Raw genomic sequence first — 21,679 nt, 5'->3', positions numbered from 1 at the left:
GTTCCTTCTACGCCAACCGTATACCTCATCAATCATGGTAAAGGGAAAGATGAGGAGATAATTTGGCGAATGTTGGGGGATGGGGGATGGGAAGAAAAAGCAAGCGGAAATAACAGAGGGAGGCGGGTTCGCAATCGCTGCTGCGTTCGGGCACGTTCGTTGTCGTTGCGATTGCGATTGTGATTGCGAGCCGGGAGAAGAGAAGCAATTGGAAACCCCTTCCTTTTGACCTTTTCAATTCGTTCGTTGTCATTCATAAAGGTGGTGCGCGAATGGAAGCCATCTGGTCTGGTCTGGTCGTAGCAGGTATATTTCTTTTTTGATGTTGCTCATTTAAGAGAATCAAGATAAGATCAGATTCAGCAGGATCTCATTGTACTCCCACGCCATTCATCCATAGAAACACAAAATGCAAGTTCCAGTCCCAGTTCCAGTCCCTTACGCGGACTTAGCCTTGACGGCCTCACGACCCTTGCTGATGCGCTCCAGAATCTGCTCACGGTCCTTGTCGATCTTGAGCTTGGTGATGACGACCTTGGAGGGGTGGATGGGGAGGGGAACGCTCTGGCCGTTGGACTTCTCGCGGACGACACGCTCGACGTGCACACACCACTTCAGACGGTAGACGCTGGTGATCTTGCCCTCACGGCCCTTGTTGGTGCCGCGGACAATGGTGACCTCGTCGTCCTTGCGGATGGGGATGGAGCGGACCTATATTTCATACCCGTCAGCTGTTGCCATTGTTTCCCATTCCCGTCAAATTCTTCGATGATTCTTTTCCATTTCTCGCCATCGTTCGAATTCGCGTAGGAATGGAGATCGTATTCAAGGGTGGAAGGGCGATAGGGCGTACGTTGTGCTTCTCACGGAGTTCCTTGGAGAGAGGCGCGCTCATGATAACGCGGCGCACGCTGGAGGGAGCGTTGAAGTGCGCCTTGCGCGACTTCCTGCGCGAGGAGGAGATTGCTATTCGAAGAATCCATCAGCATCCATCCTTGATATTCCTGGCGTATAAACAAGTCGTCTGGTCGTATTCGAACAATCCCCCGACTAATTCACGGCGCACAAGAACTGAACAACCAGAGCGAGTCGACAGAATTTCCGTAAAGACGTACCCTGGTTTGTGACGGCCATTTTTGCAGAGCCTCCTTTTGATATATGACCGGACTCTGGAGAAAGGGTCGTGGTGTTGTCGTCGTTGTCGTCGAAGGACTTCTTTTTTCACTCGACTGGGCTCGATGGTTAGCCGAAAATGTGGGCAGTGGAAATGTGCGTCACATGACGTCCCGCTAAGGCTAGGGCTGGCGGCTGAGGTTTGATTGGCTGGGGTACTGCCTCCTGGGCCGTTGACCGCTTTCCCAGACTAGCCGCGTACGTTCATAAGCTGACTAAAGCGTGGCTGGAAAAGATGAGTCGCGTCTGGGACCCGTGGTATCTGCGCCAGGATCTCGAAGTCGCGCGCTGTCGCGGTCCGCCAGGGAGAATAACGCCAGGAGAGCTCTATATGAAATTAACGGCAAGGTTATTTGCTTCCGATTATACCCATCTTTTCTTATCCCACCCCCGTGATGCGCAGCTTTACCGGCTCTTCACTCCGCACTCGAAACAACCTTCCCCTCAGCGTCGTTGACAATTCCGTGCACGAGCTCCCCTCAGTATGGCCGATGAACAATTTCCCTGGCTCGATTGGCCTCACCCTCAGAACTACGCGCCAACGAACATGAGCCAAAATACCCCTCGCGTCGAAGAGAATTCAAATTCCCACTGGCGAAGCCCCTTCTATAACTCGTCCTCGAATCCGAACGTACAGACCTCAGTGAACACCAACAACAGCAACAATAACACTCAAGCTCAATATTACCCAACATATCAACAGCAGGAGGAATCATACGTGCGTCTCGAGGACGTATTGCCGTACCCGTCGTATCGGTGGGGACCGCCGCCGGCTCGTGAGTACCAGAGACAGGCGACCTACGCTGAAAGTCAGGGGTCAGGATTGCCCACGACTTCACTTCCACAGCAATCTCCGAATCGCCCGACTAGTCGCCAGCTGCCAACTCCAATGCCGCAAGCACAATCGGGATCCGGAGAGTCGAATGCGGCTGAGGAGGCTTACTCTGGACACGATGCCAAAAGACGAAAGGTGGAGGCGTCAATCTTACAAACTGCCTCGCGGGCCGTACCCAAAGTAGCGTCGCCTGTTTATTCGCAAGTTCGAACACCGGTTGTCCCACCAGATAGTCAAACTTCGAACTACAATACAACCCAGACGCCTAACCCTCCCATCTCGCAGCCTGCAGCGCAACCGGCTGTTCAGCGTACCTCCCAGCTGACTCCACAAAGGCCCGGCTCCCAATATGTTGCGCCGACCCAAGCGCGGCCAACAGCACAAGTACAACCTCAACGTACTGCATCTCCAGCAATGCAAACACAACGGGTCTCTCAGTATGCGCCGCAGGCTCAGCAGAAAGCCACCCCAAGAGCTACGTCAAGCTCTAGTCCGCAGATCAACGCGCAGCAGCTGTCTCGGCGCGCTTCACAATATGCTTCGCCGCAGACCTCATCTCAGACTCTCCCAACTACTGTCGCGCCTTCGGCTACGCAGTTCACAGCGCAGCAACACGCACAGCCCCCCTCACAGCCTAAATCACAGTACGCTTCGCCAAACCCACCGCCTCAGTCTCTTCCCCAGACAGTCGCGCCTTCAGATACACAGATTAGGCCGCCACCGCCATATATTCCACCTTCTAGACCGTTCCCGCAAATGCAGGCCCAGGCTCATCCGCAAAACTCTCGACAATCGGCCCCGCAGCCGGCAAGTCAGGCAACATCCACCAACAAACAAGCAACCGAGCCTGCGACCAAAGCTGCTTCCCAACCCGCCTCTCGACCTTCGACTCAACAACCTACCTCGCAGTCTGTTCCACCCCCAGCAAAAACTGCCACACCACCCGTACCGCAGCAGGTGCCGCAGACTTTACCACATCAAAGGCCCCCGTCCACTCAAACAGTCCCATCTGGCCCCGCTTCGTCTCAACCTCAGCAGCCCGCATCGCATCTTCAGCCGCCTGGCCCTCATGGAAGATTTGCAGCCTACACGTTCAAACCCGAGAACCCTTCAGACAGAACGCATTTGAAACGCCGTTCAGATATAGTGAGCAAATTAAACGAGGCGGACGCAGCCCAGAAAACTGCGTATGAGCCGCAGACCATTGCCAGGGACATTCTCATTGCGGCTGGCCGTCATCCCACAGAGGCCTGCCTGAACCATCATCTACTTCGCCTGCGTGATGTTTTTACCGCGGTAGACATGAACTCGGATCTGGCGACGTTTAAATGGGATCTAGTCGACCCAGGCCACCCGTCACGTGAAACGCTGGCGAAAGTCGCCAAGCACAGAGCTGCTATGCAAACCAAGCAAACGGCTCCACCGCCCGCGCCCGCAGTGCAAGTCGCGCTGCCCGTCAACAACACTTTCATCCCGCAGCAACCAAGCCAAAGGCAACACAACCCCTCTCCGCCAACCTTGCAGCACGTCCAGCCGCCCCCGCCGCCGCCGCCGCCGCCGCAGCAATCAAAATTTCGAGTACAGCCACAGGTTCAGCTCCAAAGTCAACAGCCAGTGCCCTCGCCCGTTCCTCAGCGGGTATCGCAAACTCAGAATACACCCAGTACGCCCAATACGCCCAATACGCCAAACTCAATGGAGAAGAAACGTCGTGGAAGACCGCCTGGGAGCACAAACAAACCCAAGGTTCCTGCTGCTCCAGTCGCGCCGCCACAGCCTACTTCGTCCTATCCTGTCTTTGCGTGCCGGTGGAACAACTGTCAGTCGGAGCTACACAACCTCGATGTACTCAAGAAACATATCTTCAAGAGCCATGTTTCACATCAAATCACCTGCGGCTGGAAAAACTGCCAATTCACGGGGACCTTGCCGGCTGCGGAGCTGATGAAGCACGTCAAGAAAGAACATCTAGATTCTCTTGCGTGGAAGCTGGGTGACGGGCCAGCTGTGGCTACAAGTGGTGAGAAAGCACAATGATTGCTTTTCAAGCAGATTAAACAAGTACATTCAATGGTTCTTGTAGTTTATTAACCTCTTCCCAATCCTGGGATCTAGTGGATCTGGATTCTAGCTCAAGCACAGTGCCTTTGACGATTCCGGAATCCAACCAGCCTGGAAACGAAGATTCGCTCATCTTCCCTGCCGACTACCGTTCCATTCGCGCCTTTAACAAAGTCCACGGAAACAGTTCGCAGCAGGAAAAGGCTCAGGAGATCTTTAGGGCAGTACAACGGCTGAAGGAACATATTGGTGTCGGTCTCGATCCGGGTGGCTGTGAGCTAGCGAGCCCTTTGCGCAATCAAAGGGTGAGCACTGAGGAGGACGTTTATGAAGTGCGCTCGGCATCTTGAATGTTTATTCTATTTGGGTGACGCCGAATTGTAGTATGCCTTGCATTTGCGTGCCGCAGGGACTGGCGTCCAGGAGTTATACTTTATCGACATATCTTTCAGCAAGGACTCGGTCATTTTCTTGTTTGTATATTAATCCACAGGACATTGGGATATCTAGAGGCTCGCGCTCAATAATCCGTCACGATAACAAATAAACTGGTAGATGTTTGCTTTCAATTGCCGAACAGGTAGAAATCCACATAAAGTATGAAGTACACATCAAGCCGTTTATCGGTCCTTGCCTCCGATAGTCGCTGACGAACCGCCCGCGGTCGCCGTAGTAGCTGCTGTGCGAGAATCTGTGGGGCCGCCCTTAGAGCTCTTGAGTGTAGTGGCAGCCTCATCTTCGTCTTCTTTGGCGTTGACTTCTAGGAAGTGGTAAAGGACGATCAACATCATTGCGCAGGAGCCGAGAAAGACGGCGAGACGGTGGAGCTCATTGTCGGTAATCATTGTGAAGTATGCGCTAGCCGAGCGGGTGGCCGAGATTCACGTAGAATTGGGCGTCTGGTATAGGGAGACTAATGCTCGTCGCTGGATGCCACGTTGGTAGTTAGCAAGGGGAAGGCGAAAAGGAGGGAAGCACTGGGCAAGGGTTGCAAATTGATTTCTTACCAGACTGAGCACAAGGAAGCACTGCGGAAACAAGGGCGATTATAGAGGAGATTTGATTGTACCAGAAGGCCTGGGGATTAGTCGTCGTCAACGCCGTGAGACGTCTGTCCTAATCGGGTAGCACAAGGAAGTAGCACAAGGGTATAATTACATAATGATTCCCAATACTTCGGCATTATTTCAACGGCGGGGAGCTTCCTCCGATCACTCCAACTTTACGTTGCAACCATCGTACCATATCTCGTTGAATGGCCATCCAGAGGACCATATAAACTCTCCATCGTCGTTGCGTCTGGACCCATTTAGGAACGTTGTCGTGTTCTCATCAATCTTGTCTAACCTCAAAGTTAGTCGCACCCAAAGAGGGTCGGATTGCTGCAACGGCCCGGTTACAAATTTGGCTGGTGACAAGCCTCCTGAGCAAATCCGATCTACTCGCCGCTTAATACCGTTGTCCAGGCTTTCATTCCCATTCTGAGCTCTCTCCGACTTTTCCTTCTCGAATTGCTAGACGATTGCGGCCGCTGAAGCCTTTTTACTTCTTCCTGTGTCATCCCCGCATCTCTGGTTTGGTTCCGCTTATCACGGGAAGTTTATCACTGTCCCTCATACTTTTGGTATACAAGAGGGGCGATCGGCCTTGTGCTTATGCTCCTTGCATATATCCCGGTTTCTTCATCGCTACATTTTGCTGAAGAAAAGTCACCATGAACGAGCACTATTTACCTGCAAAGGCCTTTCCCGCCCAACAACAACCACCGCGGGCTTCGGGCCCGTCTCTTCTTGCCTGTCTTCTATGTCGCCATAAACATCTTAAGTGTGATGGCGCCACGCCTGTGTGTAGCCGTTGTGCGGCCACCGGCGCAGAATGCCAGTATACCCCGTCGCGCCGCGGATACAAAGGTCCCTCGAAGAAACGCCGGGCCAATCCCTCCTCGCCCGAGCAACTGCCGGCTGATCTTGCTGCCACTTTTGATCCCAACCTTGGCTATTACAATGTGCCTGTGGACTGGATGAACCCTTATCCGTATGTACCTACGACAACACTTGCTCACTCAAGCTCTTCGGGGAGTAGTCCTCAGTTCATCGAACAACCTGGTCCTCCGCAGCAGGCAGTCGTCAAGAACGCGCCCTTGACTCCTGAATCATCATCTTCACTTTCGAATGATGGATTCCTCGTCGACATCTACTACCAGAACTTTCACCCCTCACATCCGATTTTGCCTCCTATCAGGGTGCTCTATCAAAACCGTGTGCCGCCTTTCCTTGAGCAGGTTGTCAAGTTCATTGGAGCTCATTTCACCCCCGCCGTATCGAGTGAAACTTATCGACCCGGCATTATGGCAACTGTCATGGAGCAGGAAAGGTCGATGGAGAAACTTCAAGCACTTCTGCTGCTCGCAATTGTCCTCCATTCGCGAAATGAGCGTGACAAGGCCAAAGATTGCATCATTACTGCGGTTGACATGGCCTTTGAACTCGGTCTTCACACTAGGGATTTTGCTACCACCATGGGCGGCGGTGACCCCCTAAGAGAAGAGTGTCTGAGGCGGACATGGTGGGAACTGTTCATCATTGAGGGTATGCTAACGGCACTCGGTCTTCAAAAGACTCCTCGAACACATAACGTGCCCCTCGAGGTGCCACTTCCGTGTGAGGAACGAATCTACCAAGATGGTATCGAGCCTCCGCCGCCGCCGACGATCGCGCAGTTTGATGAGCGTGTCTTTGCCGACGAGGAACGGGATTTCTCGTCTTATACATATCGAATCGAAGCGGCGCGAATCCTCGGGCGAGTCGTGGCCATTCAAGACCTGGTTGAAGGCCAACAGGACCAGGTGGAATCGATCGACGCCCGGATCACAAGCTTCTTCCACCTCCTCCCAGAGTCCAAAGCGGAGCTTATGCGGCCTGACGGAACCGTAGACGAAATGATGTTCCAGGCCACAATGGTCGTGAACGGCACGGCGATCTACCTCCACTTCCCGCGTTCGGACCTGCTTTCATCCCCGGCCGTCGCGGCCGAAGTGATTTGCGGGCACCACGGACCATGTTCCATCCCTGCATTTTCGCACCACTCCCACGCGATGAAGGCCGTCAAAGCCGCCAGCGAAATCTCATCGCTCGCCTCTATCCGGATGCCCGTGGTCAAACACACGCCGTTCTTCATCTGCTCGCTTGTCATGAGCTCGATCGTGCAACTTGCCGCTTGCTCGGTCAAAGCAGGGCAGATGCCGGATCCCAGTCGCGATCGCTTGGCGCTGACCATCGGGGTGTTCAAGACCTTGTCAACCACCTGGGCGATCTCGCAGTCGATCATGCGGCAGATCAAAGCCGTCGCTCGGGATGTCATGGACATGGGCTTACGGCCGACAATGGCGATGGAGCAGATTGATTTGAATACGGTTCTTGACAACAACGGCCGGTTCTGGCTTGCAGAGGCCCTCCCGAGGTAGAGACGTCTTGGACATTTTACTTTCCATGCAACTCTTCTTCTTTCTCGGTTGATTTGTCTCGTTTCATGATACCCATCCATAATGACGATTTACTCTACTCACACTTTCCGTTTCTTTACACTAGTCAATACTGTCCCCACAAGTTCATTGCATTGCGGCAGCGCAACCCTCAGGCCTTCTTGGACAGCCAATGCGTCCTACCTTCCCTGTCTGATTGAGTTGGAGACAATCGGCCTCCCCGCATCTAGGCCTAGCGAGAGCATCACAATGATAGTCCATCAATTAAAGGGAATGCGAGGGCGGAAACCGCGAATCAATCCACCTCCACTGCATCCATGCGGGTTTATCCACCACTACCCGGCCGAGCTGAATGCATTCATATTCCATACGGCGTATTCGCCCCGCAAACGAAGCGCCCGGGAGGCTAGAAATAGAATACCCCGGGCGACTGGAGGTACTTTCTGACACTGGATGCATTCCACTGCTCGATTGGTTGCGGTGCCATCAGTGGTCTGAATGTGGACCTCCAATGTGGAGGTCCTTTGGCTCTGTTCGGCCAAGGGATATGCTAGGTGACGTGTGTCCGCGCTTAACAAAGCACCTTGGTTTGGCTTGTCTATACCGATGAGGCTAGGATCGATTGGATCTGCGGCCAACCCCAAGACCAACCCCGCATTCAATCCGGGGCTCCCGCAGCTTCCCCGCTATGCGGAACTCTGTTGATTCATTGACCACCGCTAGACTGTCTTGGTTGCTCTTGCCTGAATCAGTGGTGAACATGTACCTAGATGCTCCTGGCTCCCATGGGTTGTCTGTCTCTGTTATGAGTGATGTTCTTGCTGTTTTGCTTGCATATAGAGGATTCTAGCTTTCGGTTATCATCATACTACGGCATTGGCCCGTAAGCTCCAGCTGCCGGGCTTATCTCCATCTCCACCGCTGCTCGAGAGGTATCAACATATCTTGGAATGCAATAAGCATAACCCCGCAAGCAGGATCTAGCGTGCCGGCATTTCTCCACCTGTGGAGCGCAGGGCAGACGTAGTTGACTACGAAGCGCCGTTTACCCTGATAATTGTGGTCGAATCTGTCTTTCAACCCTCAATTGGGAAGAACATGCTCTCTTCTAGCTAATACTCTTAATCTGCTGGGAAACTTTCCCGGGTCTCGTAGCTCAGAGGGAGAAAATGATAGCCTGTAAGTACAGCCATGCTGGATCTGACGCCCAGCAAAAGATAGTCCGGGCTGTTACTCACTAATGTCGATTCTCGTTTTAGAATAAGAGGGGTCGGTATCCTTGGCTTGGTTGGAGACTGAACCGGAATGAGGAGGCATCGTCTGCAACTCTCTCCAATTGCCTTTCGCAGCTCGCAGCATCTTCCATGGGATATTATCCGGATCTCACCAATCCCCTGGGCTTATGCTACGTATATTTCCTCGTATCAAACCTTGTCTCCGCATAATCCATGTCTGGGATTGCCATGGTACCTCTGCTAATCCACTAGATAGCTGAGCTTTGCCCGATCTATCCGGCGAGCAGGGGAGCTGTATGGGTCTAGATGTGCTGGCTCCAGCTGGCCCAGGGCTGTGCAGTGAGATCTCCGCTTTGTATGTCCTTCCCCACGCGCGGGGTTAGACATCCTTGCGGTTCAGGATGCAGGATGAAAGAGAGCGCGAAGAGCAAGCGGGGAAGACCGAGTCCACAGCTGTCCATGGCAGGTCTATAAAGACCAAGCAAATCCCGGGGCAAATCCCAGTCTTGCTTCCATCTCTCCCAGATCAGACCTCAGAGAGAGGCATTGCATCGTTCTGACCTCTTGTCACCATGACTATCCCCGAGGAGGTCGACATCATCATCTGCGGCGGCGGCAGTTCGGGCTGCGTCCCTGCTGGCCGCCTCGCCAACCTCGACCACAACCTCTCCGTGCTGCTGATCGAGGCCGGCGAGAACAACTTGAATAACCCATGGTGAGGCTTCCTTGGCTTGGCTGGTGGCGGTCAGTGCTGATGATGTCCAGGGTCTACCGCCCCGGTATCTACCCCGTCAACATGAAGCTCGACTCCAAGACCGCCTCGTTCTACCACTCGCGGCCGTCCGAGCACCTTGACGGGCGTCAGGCTATTGTCCCTTGCGCAAACATTCTCGGTGGCGGTAGCTCCATCAACTTCATGGTACGTTGTTACATCTATAAGCCTAGGTGTTTGTGCTGATGACATGTAAAGATGTACACCCGAGCATCAGCCTCCGACTACGACGACTTCCAGGCCAAGGGCTGGACGACCGAGGAGCTGATCCCTCTGATGAAGAAACACGAGACGTACCAGCGCGCCTGCAACAACCCGGAGATCCATGGCGACTCGGGACCCATCAAGGTCTCTTTCGGCAACTATACCTACCCGATTGCGCAGGATTTCCTCCGTGCAGCCGAGTCTCAAGGCATTCCCGTCACGGATGACCTGCAAGACTTGAAGACGGGGTCCGTATTCTCATCGTATATGCGGAGCTATTCTGACGTTTCGATAGTCATGGAGCAGAGCACTGGCTAAAGTGGATCAACCGAGACACCGGTATGTCGTCTTGTGTTGAGTTCTACCTGACCTTCTAACATAACCTAGGACGCCGAAGCGACGCAGCCCACGCCTACGTCCACAGCACTCGCGCCAAATACTCCAACCTGCACCTCCAATGCAACACCAAAGTCGACAAGGTCATCATCGAAGACGGCCGCGCCGTCGGCGTCGTCACCGTCCCAACCAAGCCCCTCGACGGCAAGGAGCCCCAGCGCCGCATCTTCCGCGCCCGCAAGCAGATCATCGTCAGCGGCGGCACCCTCTCCTCCCCTCTCATCCTGCAGCGCTCCGGAGTCGGTGACTCGGAGAAGCTCCGCCGCGCAGGCGTCAAGCCCATCGTGCACCTCCCCGGCGTGGGCCGCAACTTCCAGGACCACTACCTGACCTTCTCGACGTACCGAGCCAAGCCGGACGTCGAGACCTTCGACGACTTCCTCCGTGGAGACCCCAAGGTGCAGAAGCGCGTGTTCCAGGAGTGGAACATCAAGGGGACTGGTCCCCTGGCAACGAACGGTATCGACGCAGGCGTGAAGATCCGCCCGACGCAGCAGGAACTCGACGAGTTCAAGAAGTGGCCGACCCCCGACTTCGTCGATGGCTGGGAGACGTACTTTAAGAACAAGCCGGATAAGCCGGTGATGCACTACTCTGTTATCTCTGGGTATGCCCTGCTTACCCACAAGTACAATTTCCCTATGCCTACCGCATCTGCTAACACTAGCTTGCCTACAGCTGGTTCGGCGACCACATGCTCATGCCCCCGGGGAAGTTCTTCACCATGTTCCACTTCCTCGAGTACCCGTTCTCCCGCGGCAGCACGCACATCACCTCCGCAGACCCCTACGAGGTCCCGGACTTCGACGCCGGCTTCATGAACGACAAGCGCGACATGGCCGCCATGGTCTGGGGCTACATCAAGTCGCGCGAGACCGCGCGCCGCATGTCCTCGTACGCCGGCGAGGTCACCAGCATGCACCCGCACTTCGCGTACAACTCCAAGGTGCGCTCCGAGGACATGGATCTCGCCACCACAAAAGCATACGCAGGGCCAAACCACTTAAGCGCGGGTATCCAACACGGTACGCCTCCTCCCCCCAACCTACAACGAGAAAACTAACATGAGACCCCCGTAGGCTCCTGGTCCCACCCCCTAACACCAGGAAAAGACCCCAAACCCAGCACGCTCAACAGCAACGCCTTCGCGTCCCGCAGCGAACTAGACTACAGCCGCGAGGACATCGCGCACATCGAGAAATGGGTCGAGCGCCACGTCGAAACAACCTGGCACTCGCTGGGGACGTGCAGCATGGCGCCGCGCGAGGGGTCGAACATCGCGCCGCACGGCGGCGTCGTCGACGAGCGATTGAATGTCCACGGCGTCAAGGGGCTGAAGGTCTGCGATCTCTCGATCTGCCCGGATAACGTTGGCTGCAATACGTTTAGCACGGCGCTGCTGATTGGCGAGAAGTGTGCGGTGCTTACGGCGGAGGATCTGGGGTACTCTGGGGATGCGCTGAAGATGGAGGTTCCGGAGTATCATGCGCCGGGGGAGGTTGTGAATTTGGCGAGGCTGTAGGGGCTCTGGATTGATGAGACATGAGACAGAGTGAGATTGGATATTGGGTGGGAGAGTATGAAGTACCGTATGTGACTAGCTTGGTAGCTTTTTGCTTTCAGATATGTGCATTCTAGGTTATGTTGTGTTATGCATCCTTTGATTACAGACCACTATGATCGGGAATGTACTCGTAATTATGATGAGGTTGGATTCCAGTCCCTTGGATTTCCCAATTTGATTCTTTCTATACTCTTTGCAGCGTATGAACGTAGTCTCAGCGGCTGATAATGACCGATTCCTCCGCATTGCATGCCCATACAGCCCATACAGCCCCTCAGCCCACCTCTCCATTAAAATTATACAAATTCCGTAGTAGATAGCAGAGCTAGACAGGTGTAGGTAGCCGCTCCATCTCATACAAAGATCAAGGGTTCCATGACCACAATGACGATGCAGAACACCCTTTGCATCTTCACTACATAATATAACCATGTGCCATGTGCGGCGGCAGTATACAAATACAAGTTCCAATCCGGCCTACTCTGGTAAGCTCTTAAGCTCGTAAGTCCAGAAGTTAGAGTATGCAGATGCAGATGAAGTATGTCCCTAAGCTACAAACCACCAAGTAGCCAAACCGCAAACGGATGCAACGCTGAGTGAATGCACGTAGGAATGGAGGACCAGGCCTGCCCCAGAGAAGAGAAAGACAAAAATCCTGAAACAATAGCCAGCCGAGCAGATAAAGTAAAAGTAAGGAACGAAGTGTACAGTAGTCCAATGTCCAATATAACCACCGCCCAACCTAGAAACCTAGAAATCGAAAAGCAAGTAAGGAACGACAAGCACAAGCACAAGGGCCAAGGCACAGTGGTATCAAGGTAAAGATGCGACGATTTTGAGCTCGAGCCGAGTTGAGCCTACGGGGCCAAAAAGAAGACAAAAGACAAAAATAAATCCCATGTCCATGCTATGCCACGCTCTTCCCTAATACTAATATAATAACAAAATGCTAGCAAAAAAAAGAGCGGATGAATGATCTATACTACATATCCTTGAGCGCCTCCGCGCGCCTCAACACGACGTCTTCGGGTCGGACCACGTTCCGTAGGGCCTCGCTCGCCTGGATGAGGCCGTCGATGCTGATAGCGTGGTTCGTCATCGAGTGGTTGATGTACGTGTATAGTTCTGCGGGTGTGGAGCAAGTCGTTAGGAGTTGTTGCTCGTTGAGTTTGAGGAGGGCGAGGGCGACTTGGAAGAGGAATGTGCTGCCGCTGCCGCTACCGCTTGTATTTTCCGAGTTTGTGTCTGTTGACGGGGGCGTGCTTGTAGTGTCTCGGATGATGGATGGAGAGGAGTTTGAGGCGGGTGCGGCTGGCTTGTTTACGACGCTGGCGACGTCAAGGCAAAGGACGACATCCCAGACGCGGTAGAGTGCTTCGGCGGAGAGACAGTCGGTGAACACGGAGAGGAACCACTGGAAGGTCAGGGCTTCGAGTTCAACGCCCAGACCTTCCAGGTGAGCGGAAAGTTTGGGTAGAATCTGCGAGATGTACTGGCGCAGAACTACCTGGTCGGCCCGAGACGCCAGGAGACCATGGTCATAGTAATGCTTCGGTAGGATCTTCTCAATCATGGAAGCCAGTAGCCAGAAGGTATCTTCTGCGGTGGGCGTAATGAGAAGCAGCGAACCGGCGATGAGGTTCATGCCTTGGCAGTAGCCGACCTCGGGATTGCGGCGCGAATAAGCAAGAAGGACTTCCTTGAGCTTTGTGACGCCGGGACCTTTGCGGAAAAAGACGTTGTCTGTTAGGGTTCGGTTGATGTCCATGTCGATCTGGGCTACGACCGAGTCGTCGGGATCAGTGCCACCGATTCCTTTGACCAGATCATCGTAGTATCCAGGGATTCGCAGTGACGAAGCACCGCTGCATTCAGACCAGATTTTGGATCGTAATGCGACTGGAATTCCGCCGAGGACGAGATTCCGGAATTCTCGCCACTTCGCACGGCCAACCTTGCCTTTGTTGCCGAGACCAGAGATACCCACCATCTCGCCGTCAGCTAGGGACACCTCCGGCATATCCACAGCCTTGAGCGGACGGTCCGACGCCAACGCCGCCGCAGCCGCAGCCTCTCCTTCTTTGCGGCGCTCGGCGCGTACCTTGCGGAGAAATTCGTTCCAACGCACAGTCCGTTCTCGTTGCAGCCAGTCGTGAAGGTCTGTCAGCTGTTCAAGGAGCAACTTGACAGGCTCATGATCCCCACCCGAAGCAATAGCTGCCACTTCATCCGCCGATGATCCAGCAAACTCCGGGCGATCTGCGACAACCGCAGACGTGGACGCTGATGGCTGAGTATTTGAGTTGACAGACACCGAGCCACGCTTGTCAACGGCGACTACGTTATTTCGCGGCGCATCCTCGCCTGTCGTGAGGGACACTATAGGCCCAGCAGAAGGTGTATGCGAGAGCAGCTCTGTCGGTACGGACGGTATCGTCAAGTAGTCTTGCCACCGTTGAGAACCTTCCGATTCACTCGGCGAAGCTGGGCCGGAGGAGCGAGAAGATCCAGCAGTCGAAGGCAGCCGCTCATGGGCAATAGGCTCGTCAACATCCGGAGTATCACTTCGAAAGGTATCCAGTGTCTCTGCGATACTCAGTCGGTTATGCTTGAGCATACTAGCCTCCCTTTGTCGCCTCTTCCGACGCTGGTCATAGATGAAACCGAAGCGGTCTGTTAGAAGCTCACCACCAAGGTAGTTGTTATAAAGAGGCGAAAGAGTCGGAGGCCGAGACTCCATCGGGTGGATAGCGTCCATCTCAACCGGACCGAGATTGGTAGGATTCTTCGCCGCGACTTCTGCGCCTGTTCCTTGCGAGATACTCGAAGCTGGTTGTCTGCGGGCAAGTTGACCAGACCTGGGGGCCGTCCCTGAACCATTCGGCCGCCCCTGGGCTCCTTGGACGCTCGTATTACTGTTTATCCGCCTGAGCGCCGCGACGGCCGTCATACCATGCTTCGTAACAGGCATTGGAGCAGGGCCCCGATTCCTCTCCCGCTGCGTCGAAGAAGCTCTCCCCCGATTTCTATCCACGGGACTCTCATCCCGAGACTGGTTTCCGGCAAACAGCTTCATCGTCCAGGACGACACCGATCGTGAAGATTTCCGCGAGTGCATGCTGGCATTATCTGCCGGTTGACCTTCAACAGGTTGCTGAAACAACTGTTCGTCCAGCGGTTTCCGTCGGTTTGGTACGTTGCCAGACGGTATCTGTATAGAGCCATCCGCCTCATCCTCTCCAAGCTCAGATATGATACTGCTCGCTCGACTCGTCTTGCGGCTGTTGGCGGCACTTCCGAAGATGAAATCTTGCCAACCGCGCAGAGAACCTCCACGTTTCCGATTTTGAACCTCAGACGCAATGCTAGAAGTCCCTGACTTGGCGTCGCTTTCTTTCCGGAACGGCCTGCGGATCGTAGACTGAACGGTGGTATCCAAGTCATCGTCGTCATCGCCATCAGAGCCCCGCGGCTGCGACCCAACCTCGTCGATCATCGCCTGCTGCATAAGCCCGCCAACCCCAGAACCCTTGACCGTCTGATCGTGGTCACTCTCCTGTGCACTATCCTTCGGCGAGTTCTCCAACGCATAGAGCCTTCGCTCAATATCCTTGTTTGAAACGGACGCCTCGCGCAGCATCCTCTTGAGCTCCCTCTCCCTAGCATCCGCACGCTGTCGCAACGCAGAAATCTCCGCATCACGCTGTGCCAGGTCCCTCGCAAACTGCCGTACAAGCTTCACCGCACCATTATTCGCAACCAGCCGCTCGATATGCGCATCATCAGCGAGATGAAGCGCGCCAGGAAAGTCCCGAATCGGCACGGAATCCTCGAATAAAGCCGCGCGGCCAGAGCTGTGCGAGCCCGTGGTCGTCAGCCTGGCCAGCGTTACCCTCCGATCCCGGTTATGGTCCATCGCACTCTCATTTCCATCGGCCCCATTCAGTAACGCGCTAGTCAGCGCACGGTTCAACGCGGGCTGCCCGAAAAATCCGTTGGGCGAGCGATCGGGGGACAGCGAAGGAAAAGACGTCAGATCGGTTTCGGACTCGGTGGCCGTTGCTGTCGCGGTCACCGGGTTCGATGCGGAGTGGCGTTTCTGTGCCTTGGTTCGCAGGGCTCTAGCTTTCTGGCTGTGGCGCGAGGATGAAGAGGTTTGGGAGGACGAGCGACGCTGCGGACGGAGATGATCGAATTCCGCCATGGCTGGAGGGGCGGTATCTAGGGCTGGCGGAGGAAGGGATAGCCACGGGCTTCATGAATGCTTTTGGGTTTGGGAACTGGCGTTCATAAACGAAGGTATGGTTCGGGGATGTTTTCAAAGGAAAACAGGCTGGAATTATAGATGAGCGACAGCGATGACGGGCCAGATTTCTAAGCTTTGGGCGGCCCTCTCGCGGGGTCCTTGGTTGGATCGATGTCGCGACCAGGGTCAATGCAGGGTAGGACAAGGCAAAAGGTGCAGTATGGCCGGTAAGCTTCTGCACGCGCCGTAAGCGGAAGTAAAGAGGGAATTGGGGTAGGGAAAGAGAGGCTTGGAAAGAGAGCCAGACAAAGAGGTTTGGGAAGAGCAGAAGAGTCCAGGCGGCCTGAAAGAAGGCGAGTTGCGGCCGTGTTTGGACGGGAATTGTTGTATGGAGACGGGCAGCGGCAGTGGAATGACGTGGTGGCTGCATGTGACTTGACCGCCTTTCCTCGCCGCAGACGCGCCAGTTCAGCCCTGTTCCAACTTCTTGTTTTTGAACTGAAGACGGATCTATAGGACTGTCTATGCTTATTCTTCTGCATGTTTGACTGGGATGCTCGAAACCGACGTAATGTCTCGGTCAGATCTGCAGTCCAGGGTAGATCGCCTCAACCTACTCGAGTACTAGACCCTCCAGTACGAAGTTTGAAAGACAACCCAGGTCATCATTGCCGGGTCACTACTCTGCAAGGTTAGATCTGTAGACAAATCCCAGTCAACTGTGATTCCTACGGAGTACGGTATCCAGAGATTAACTGGCCAAGCTGCACATCGAGGTGCAAGTAAACACGCTTACTCATCACACCCATCCCCAGCCAAATCAGCCTCGGTTCTCCGCAATCCCCAGCTCTACCCGAGTCCGATCCATCAACCAACCCATAAAGGAGTCCCTGTTCCTCAACATTCCCCTCTCGCTCATCCCTCCCACCTGATTTACCTCTACTTGTTCCCGTCTCTCATATACCACCAACATGGCCTCAACCGCCCGCCAACGCCTCAAAGCCCTCAGCCAACAACTCGTCGAAGGAATCCCCGACGCCGGCACCTTCGAAGACATCCCCAAGATCCGGCAGGTAGCGGGGGACTCAGTTGGGCCGTACGCACCCAGCCTCTACCCCTCATTCGAAAAGCTCTCGCTAACACATATAACTAGGCGAGTCAAAGACAAAGTGGCCATCATAACAGGCACAAACTCCCCCCTAGGCATCGGGCGCGCAACAGCGCACCAATACGCGCGCAACGGCGCAAAAGCCCTCTACATCTGCGACTTCGCATCAACACACCTGAACACACACGCACGGGAACTAAAGACCCTATACCCAAAAGTCGAGGTACACGTGCGCACCTTCGACGCCGCGAACGAAAGCGCGCTGAAAGCCGTGATCGACGAAGCGCTCTCCACGTACGGACGGCTGGACATCTTCTTCGCGAACGCCGGGATAAGCGGGTCCAACGCGCCCTTTACCGAAGTCTCCGGTGAAGAGTTCGCCGAGACACTCCGGATAAATACAGTGGGTGTGTTTCTGGCCGCGAAGCACGCTAGTCTTGCGATGCGGAAGACGGGCGAGGAGAAGAAGTACCCAAGCGGGAGTATAATAGCGACAGCGAGTGTGGCGGGCTTGCGATCGAACGCGGGGTCGACGGATTACAGCGCCAGCAAGGCGGCTGTTGTGTCGATTGCGCAGACGGTGGCGTTTCAGCTCGCGGGGACGGGGATCCGGATTAATGCGATTTGCCCTGGGGTGGTGGAGACGGGGATGACGGCGCCGATGTATGAGGCTGCGAGGGCGAGGGGGACGGAGAGGAAGATTGGGCAGTTGAATCCATTGCAGCGCGGGGCGGTGGCGGATGAGATTGCGAGGGTTGCGTTGTTCCTAGGGAGTGATGAGAGTAGTTATGTCAATGGGCAGGCCTGGGCAGTTTGCGGTGGACTTAGTGCTGGGCACCCTGTGGTTCCTGGGAAGCTGGCTTGATTGCCTATGATGCTGCTGAGTATATACATCTGATGAAATTGAACAGTATCACGTTTTACTTATAGACAGTATGAATTAACTAATCCCACAGACTGAGGGGGAGGCGCATAGGAGACTGCGCTTCTAGCACAGCGGCAACTTTCAAAGCAGCTCCGTTGCGAAGAATATCGACATAGGGAACGGGTGGTGACGGATAAGGAAATGATGAGAGAGAGGCTTGCCCGGATGTGGAGGCCGCAGGCTATCTATGTGAATGCAAAGGACGCCCTAGAACAAACGTTCTAGATGAAAGAGAAAAAATCGCCCGAAAGCGGGCGCGAAGAATGGGGAATCAAGAAAGGCGTGTCGACCAGACGACCTTCAATATAAAGCGAAAATAATGATAAATGAGTTCCTCCAGAAGAGACAAGGCGTCCGTTAAAGTTTGGCAAGAAGGTAGTGCAGGTGATTGGGGAATCCAGCGGGAGCAAAAAGACAAAACCACAAAAAGAGTGCCAAGATTGGTCACAACTCGCTCTAGATCTGACAATATTGGTATGCGGAGCAGATGTCGTGTCGAAGTCGTCGAAATCAAGCGTCATCGTCGGTTGATGGGGTTTTTCACGCGAGCATTCGAGGAGTGGTTCGCATGAGGTCCTCGCTGGAGTGCTTGGAGAGAGTGCCAGTCTCGGTTGCGCTGTCAAGACCGTCCGTCTCATGGGCGTGCTCGTCGTCGTCCTCGACGATCCGGGTAGGGATATCCCCAGGCCCATACTGTTGGCTGGACCTTTCTGGGAACGTCGAACTGCTGATCATGGACATCGAAGTGCTTGACCGGTTGTGGATGAGGTCGGGTGTAGGAGGAACGCTTGTTCGACCGTCAGGGTGAAGTGTGCTAACTTCGCTATCGCCCATCTCACTGCCCTCTCGGGGAGTCATCATTCCTCGTGGCTCGAGGGTGACCTTTTGTGGCCCCGCGGCATCGCCATCCTCCGCATCCTGGGCAAGCTGCAAGCCCTCAACAGCAGCGGCACACTGCTCACTGATGCTGCGGATGATATCTGAGATGGCATCTGTCTTGTCGCGCAGGTAGCGATCAGCAACATCAGTCACGCTAAGGCGCGCAAGACGGCGTTCTGGTTGACCAATGTTCAGCAGGTGTTGCTCTAGGTCCGGGTTGAAGTTCGACACACCATTAGAGGAATCACCTGTCTTGCCACCCTTGGCAGTCTCCGCGCGCTCCTCAGCCTGCTCCTCCGCGGCCTCCTGCTCCGCCAGTTCGTCGAGTTCCGCCGAGCTGCCGATCGAGCGGACGAGGTGTTCCATGTGGTGGGACTTGCCGTTGATCAAGCTACGCAGGTGCAGGACAACCCGTTGGGCGTCGTCACGCTGGCGTGCAAGAGAAGATGAGGTGTGCTGCAAGGCAGCAAGCTCCTTTTGGTTGCGCTTGCGCTCACGCTCCAACTCTTCCGCAATCTCCTGCTGGAGAACCAAAGCCTCGAGAGCGTCGTCGCGTTGCCTCTCAGTGCCGGATAGACGCAGAGTAAGACGAGTGACATCGTCCTTTTGTTGGTCGATGAGACCAGACAGGCGGCGGTTCTCACGCTTGTGGTTCTCGATCTTCACCTTGAGCTCGCTGGTTTCCTTCGTAAGCTGCTCAGCAAAGGCCTGGAACTTGAGGAACTGCTGCTTCCAGGTCTCCAATTCCTCAACCAAGAAGTTGTTGCGCTTGGTGACCTTGCCAATCTCGGTATCCATGCGGCCCTTGAGGTTGATATAGTCTTGCCATGCCTCCATTGCGTCACGAGAGTACTGGTTACGCTCGCGGACGATCTCGTTCAGATGCCTCATGGACACCTTGGTCATGAGAGGCTTCTTCACTGAGCCGCCAAAGATGGCTTTCATACCGGTGTTGCGTCCCTACACAGTCAGCATTGGCAGTTTATGAAAGATGGGCGCACTTACCAGTTTCTCGCAGACGTGGTCCATCACACCCATGACCGCATCCTGGTTCCACCACTCGGGTTGCTCGACACTCTCAACCTCGCCCCTCATAACAATAATCTGGCCAGCGGGAATGAGCTTGCCGCCCGCGTATGCAGAACGAAGATGGTTTGGAACACCGGACGGAGAAACATCGCCGTTCAACGCCTGCGTCAAGCGGTTGATGAACTTTGTGCGCTGACCAGGGTTCAGGATATTTGGGGGGCTGGAGGTGAGCACAAAGTTCCTATCCAGGTCGACCACCAGAGCATCGGATGGTGCGTTGAAGAGTGTTCGGCATTCGGCCGTCACACCAAGAATGTAAGGTCCAGGCTCCTGCACAAGATCCTTGATGTGGCGGGCATGGACCATCGGTACGTATAGACCACTCCATTCGTAAACGCGAACGCAGTAGCGGATAGTTTCAGCGGCGATGGTGAGCATGGCCGAGTAGTGGCTGACAAAGATAATGCGGCGAGTGGGAGATACGGCGGCTTCGATGACGCCGACAATGTTGGGGATTGAGAGACAGGTGAAGAGGGGCCACATGGCGAAATTCTGGAAGCCGGTCGGAGAGGACGGGAACTGGTAGCAGAGCGCATAGTCCTTCATGTCGATCCGAACAAGGTCGTTGAGGCGCGGGGCGGGGAAGCTGAGAATGCGGGAGACTTCCTCAGCATGGAACAGGTTCGTAGCCTTGTTCCAGTGGATCCACATTCCACGAAGATAGTCGCCCAGAAGGTCGTACAATGGATATCGAGAGAGGAAGCTCAGGCAGTAGGGGATCCAGTACGTCTCATCGGGGTTGTCGTAGTAGTCCGACTCTGTCTTCTTACGCAGTTCGCGAATCGTCTCAGCACGCTTCTCGTCGGCTCGGGACCAGACGCGGAGGGCAATGCCGTAGAGTGTGTGTGATGAGTCCTGCTGCAGGACGAAGGCATGGTGAACACAGTGCGGTTGATTCTTGCCGGTGCAGATCTCGACATCGTGAGGGAAGCAGGCCTAAACATGGTCAATACATTGCTTCTGGTAATGGTCGACATACGCACCCTCATAGCGGAATGTAAAGCTTTCGCGATTTCATTGTCCTGCTCCAGGCGGGGACTGCTCCCCAAGATCTCTGGCAGCCAAAACTGTCCCACGGCTCCCTTCATATGACCGATCTTCCCCTGAGAAGGGGCGGGCGCCTTCACCCACTGGGCGGGCTCGCGCCCGACACCGCATACCATATACGCATGAGTGAGAGTTTTCGGCGTCCGTTGCGCCGGTTTTAAGTTGGCCTGCGAGGGGATCGGCTGTGTGATGCGAGAATGTAGCGATGAAGTGCGACTGGGAACGACCAGCGAGTTTTCGCCCTGTTCACGGGTTGGTGGGCGGTCGCGAGTGGACGGACGAAAGGAGTGGTCTCTCAGAGACGGACCCATATTGGCGAGCGAATATGGTTATGCAAAGGATTGTATAGAGGTATCGCAAGCCTGACAGTATCTAGCCAGGCGGGGCAGCACTGCTGGAGGAGAAAATAGCGAGGGACAAGGGAGAAAGGAAGGGCAATGGCGAAAGGAGGTGCAGCCAAAGGGAATGACGGGCGAGTGGCTGTCTGTCGGTGAGCTATGAAGCGAAGGGCATCTCCAGGCTAGCGAACCGTCGAGCGAGAGAGGTCGTACGGGCGTCGAAGCAAGGTAGAATGCTTCAATTCCTCTCTTGGCCGCCGTCGAGGAATTATTGAATAATCGAAGGGGTGGAAGGTGGAAGGAAGAGAGATGGAAGAGCTGAGGAG

The 21,679-nt window shown here is 54.8% G+C and overlaps 8 protein-coding genes across 8 annotated transcripts; 4 read left to right on the top strand and 4 right to left on the bottom strand.

Moving 5' to 3' along the window:
• Positions 1-438: 438 nt before the first annotated feature.
• On the bottom strand, positions 439-1,134 carry DSM5745_07996 (60S ribosomal protein uL24; the record flags this gene model as incomplete). Its single annotated transcript, XM_026750012.1, has 3 exons — positions 439-711; positions 854-966; positions 1,116-1,134. 3 exons carry the CDS (start codon positions 1,132-1,134, stop codon positions 439-441), a joined length of 405 nt encoding a protein of 134 aa, XP_026601016.1.
• A 523-nt stretch (positions 1,135-1,657) lies between these two features.
• Positions 1,658-4,419, top strand: DSM5745_07995 (putative C2H2 finger domain protein; the record flags this gene model as incomplete). The annotated part of the gene is made up of 2 exons (XM_026750011.1): positions 1,658-4,028; positions 4,124-4,419. The coding sequence occupies 2 exons, from the start codon at positions 1,658-1,660 to the stop codon at positions 4,417-4,419; spliced, it is 2,667 nt and encodes an 888-aa protein (XP_026601015.1).
• A 170-nt stretch (positions 4,420-4,589) lies between these two features.
• On the bottom strand, positions 4,590-4,914 carry DSM5745_07994 (dolichyl-diphosphooligosaccharide--protein glycosyltransferase subunit 4; the record flags this gene model as incomplete). Its single annotated transcript, XM_026750010.1, has 2 exons — positions 4,590-4,617; positions 4,721-4,914. The coding sequence occupies 2 exons, from the start codon at positions 4,912-4,914 to the stop codon at positions 4,590-4,592; spliced, it is 222 nt and encodes a 73-aa protein (XP_026601014.1).
• An 869-nt stretch (positions 4,915-5,783) lies between these two features.
• DSM5745_07993 (Zn(II)2Cys6 transcription factor) lies at positions 5,784-7,532 on the top strand (the record flags this gene model as incomplete). The annotated part of the gene is made up of 1 exon (XM_026750009.1): positions 5,784-7,532. One exon carries the CDS (start codon positions 5,784-5,786, stop codon positions 7,530-7,532), a length of 1,749 nt encoding a protein of 582 aa, XP_026601013.1.
• A 1,825-nt stretch (positions 7,533-9,357) lies between these two features.
• DSM5745_07992 (GMC family oxidoreductase) lies at positions 9,358-11,679 on the top strand (the record flags this gene model as incomplete). Its single annotated transcript, XM_026750008.1, has 7 exons — positions 9,358-9,500; positions 9,551-9,704; positions 9,756-10,009; positions 10,057-10,100; positions 10,149-10,764; positions 10,836-11,182; positions 11,237-11,679. 7 exons carry the CDS (start codon positions 9,358-9,360, stop codon positions 11,677-11,679), a joined length of 2,001 nt encoding a protein of 666 aa, XP_026601012.1.
• Positions 11,680-12,703: 1,024 nt separating this feature from the next.
• On the bottom strand, positions 12,704-15,925 carry DSM5745_07991 (TBC domain-containing protein; the record flags this gene model as incomplete). The annotated part of the gene is made up of 1 exon (XM_026750007.1): positions 12,704-15,925. The coding sequence occupies one exon, from the start codon at positions 15,923-15,925 to the stop codon at positions 12,704-12,706; it is 3,222 nt and encodes a 1,073-aa protein (XP_026601011.1).
• Positions 15,926-16,938: 1,013 nt separating this feature from the next.
• DSM5745_07990 (SDR family NAD(P)-dependent oxidoreductase) lies at positions 16,939-17,940 on the top strand (the record flags this gene model as incomplete). The annotated part of the gene is made up of 2 exons (XM_026750006.1): positions 16,939-17,063; positions 17,121-17,940. 2 exons carry the CDS (start codon positions 16,939-16,941, stop codon positions 17,938-17,940), a joined length of 945 nt encoding a protein of 314 aa, XP_026601010.1.
• Positions 17,941-18,540: 600 nt separating this feature from the next.
• On the bottom strand, positions 18,541-21,326 carry DSM5745_07989 (DENN (AEX-3) domain protein; the record flags this gene model as incomplete). Its single annotated transcript, XM_026750005.1, has 3 exons — positions 18,541-19,839; positions 19,885-20,904; positions 20,952-21,326. The coding sequence occupies 3 exons, from the start codon at positions 21,324-21,326 to the stop codon at positions 18,541-18,543; spliced, it is 2,694 nt and encodes an 897-aa protein (XP_026601009.1).
• Between the last annotated feature and the right edge of the window lie 353 nt (positions 21,327-21,679).

The sequence above is a fragment of the Aspergillus mulundensis genome (assembly GCF_003369625.1).
Source record: "Aspergillus mulundensis strain DSM 5745 chromosome Unknown scaffold_9, whole genome shotgun sequence".
Taxonomy (NCBI): Eukaryota; Fungi; Ascomycota; class Eurotiomycetes; order Eurotiales; family Aspergillaceae; genus Aspergillus; species Aspergillus mulundensis.
This window is presented reverse-complemented; position numbering and strand designations above follow the sequence as displayed.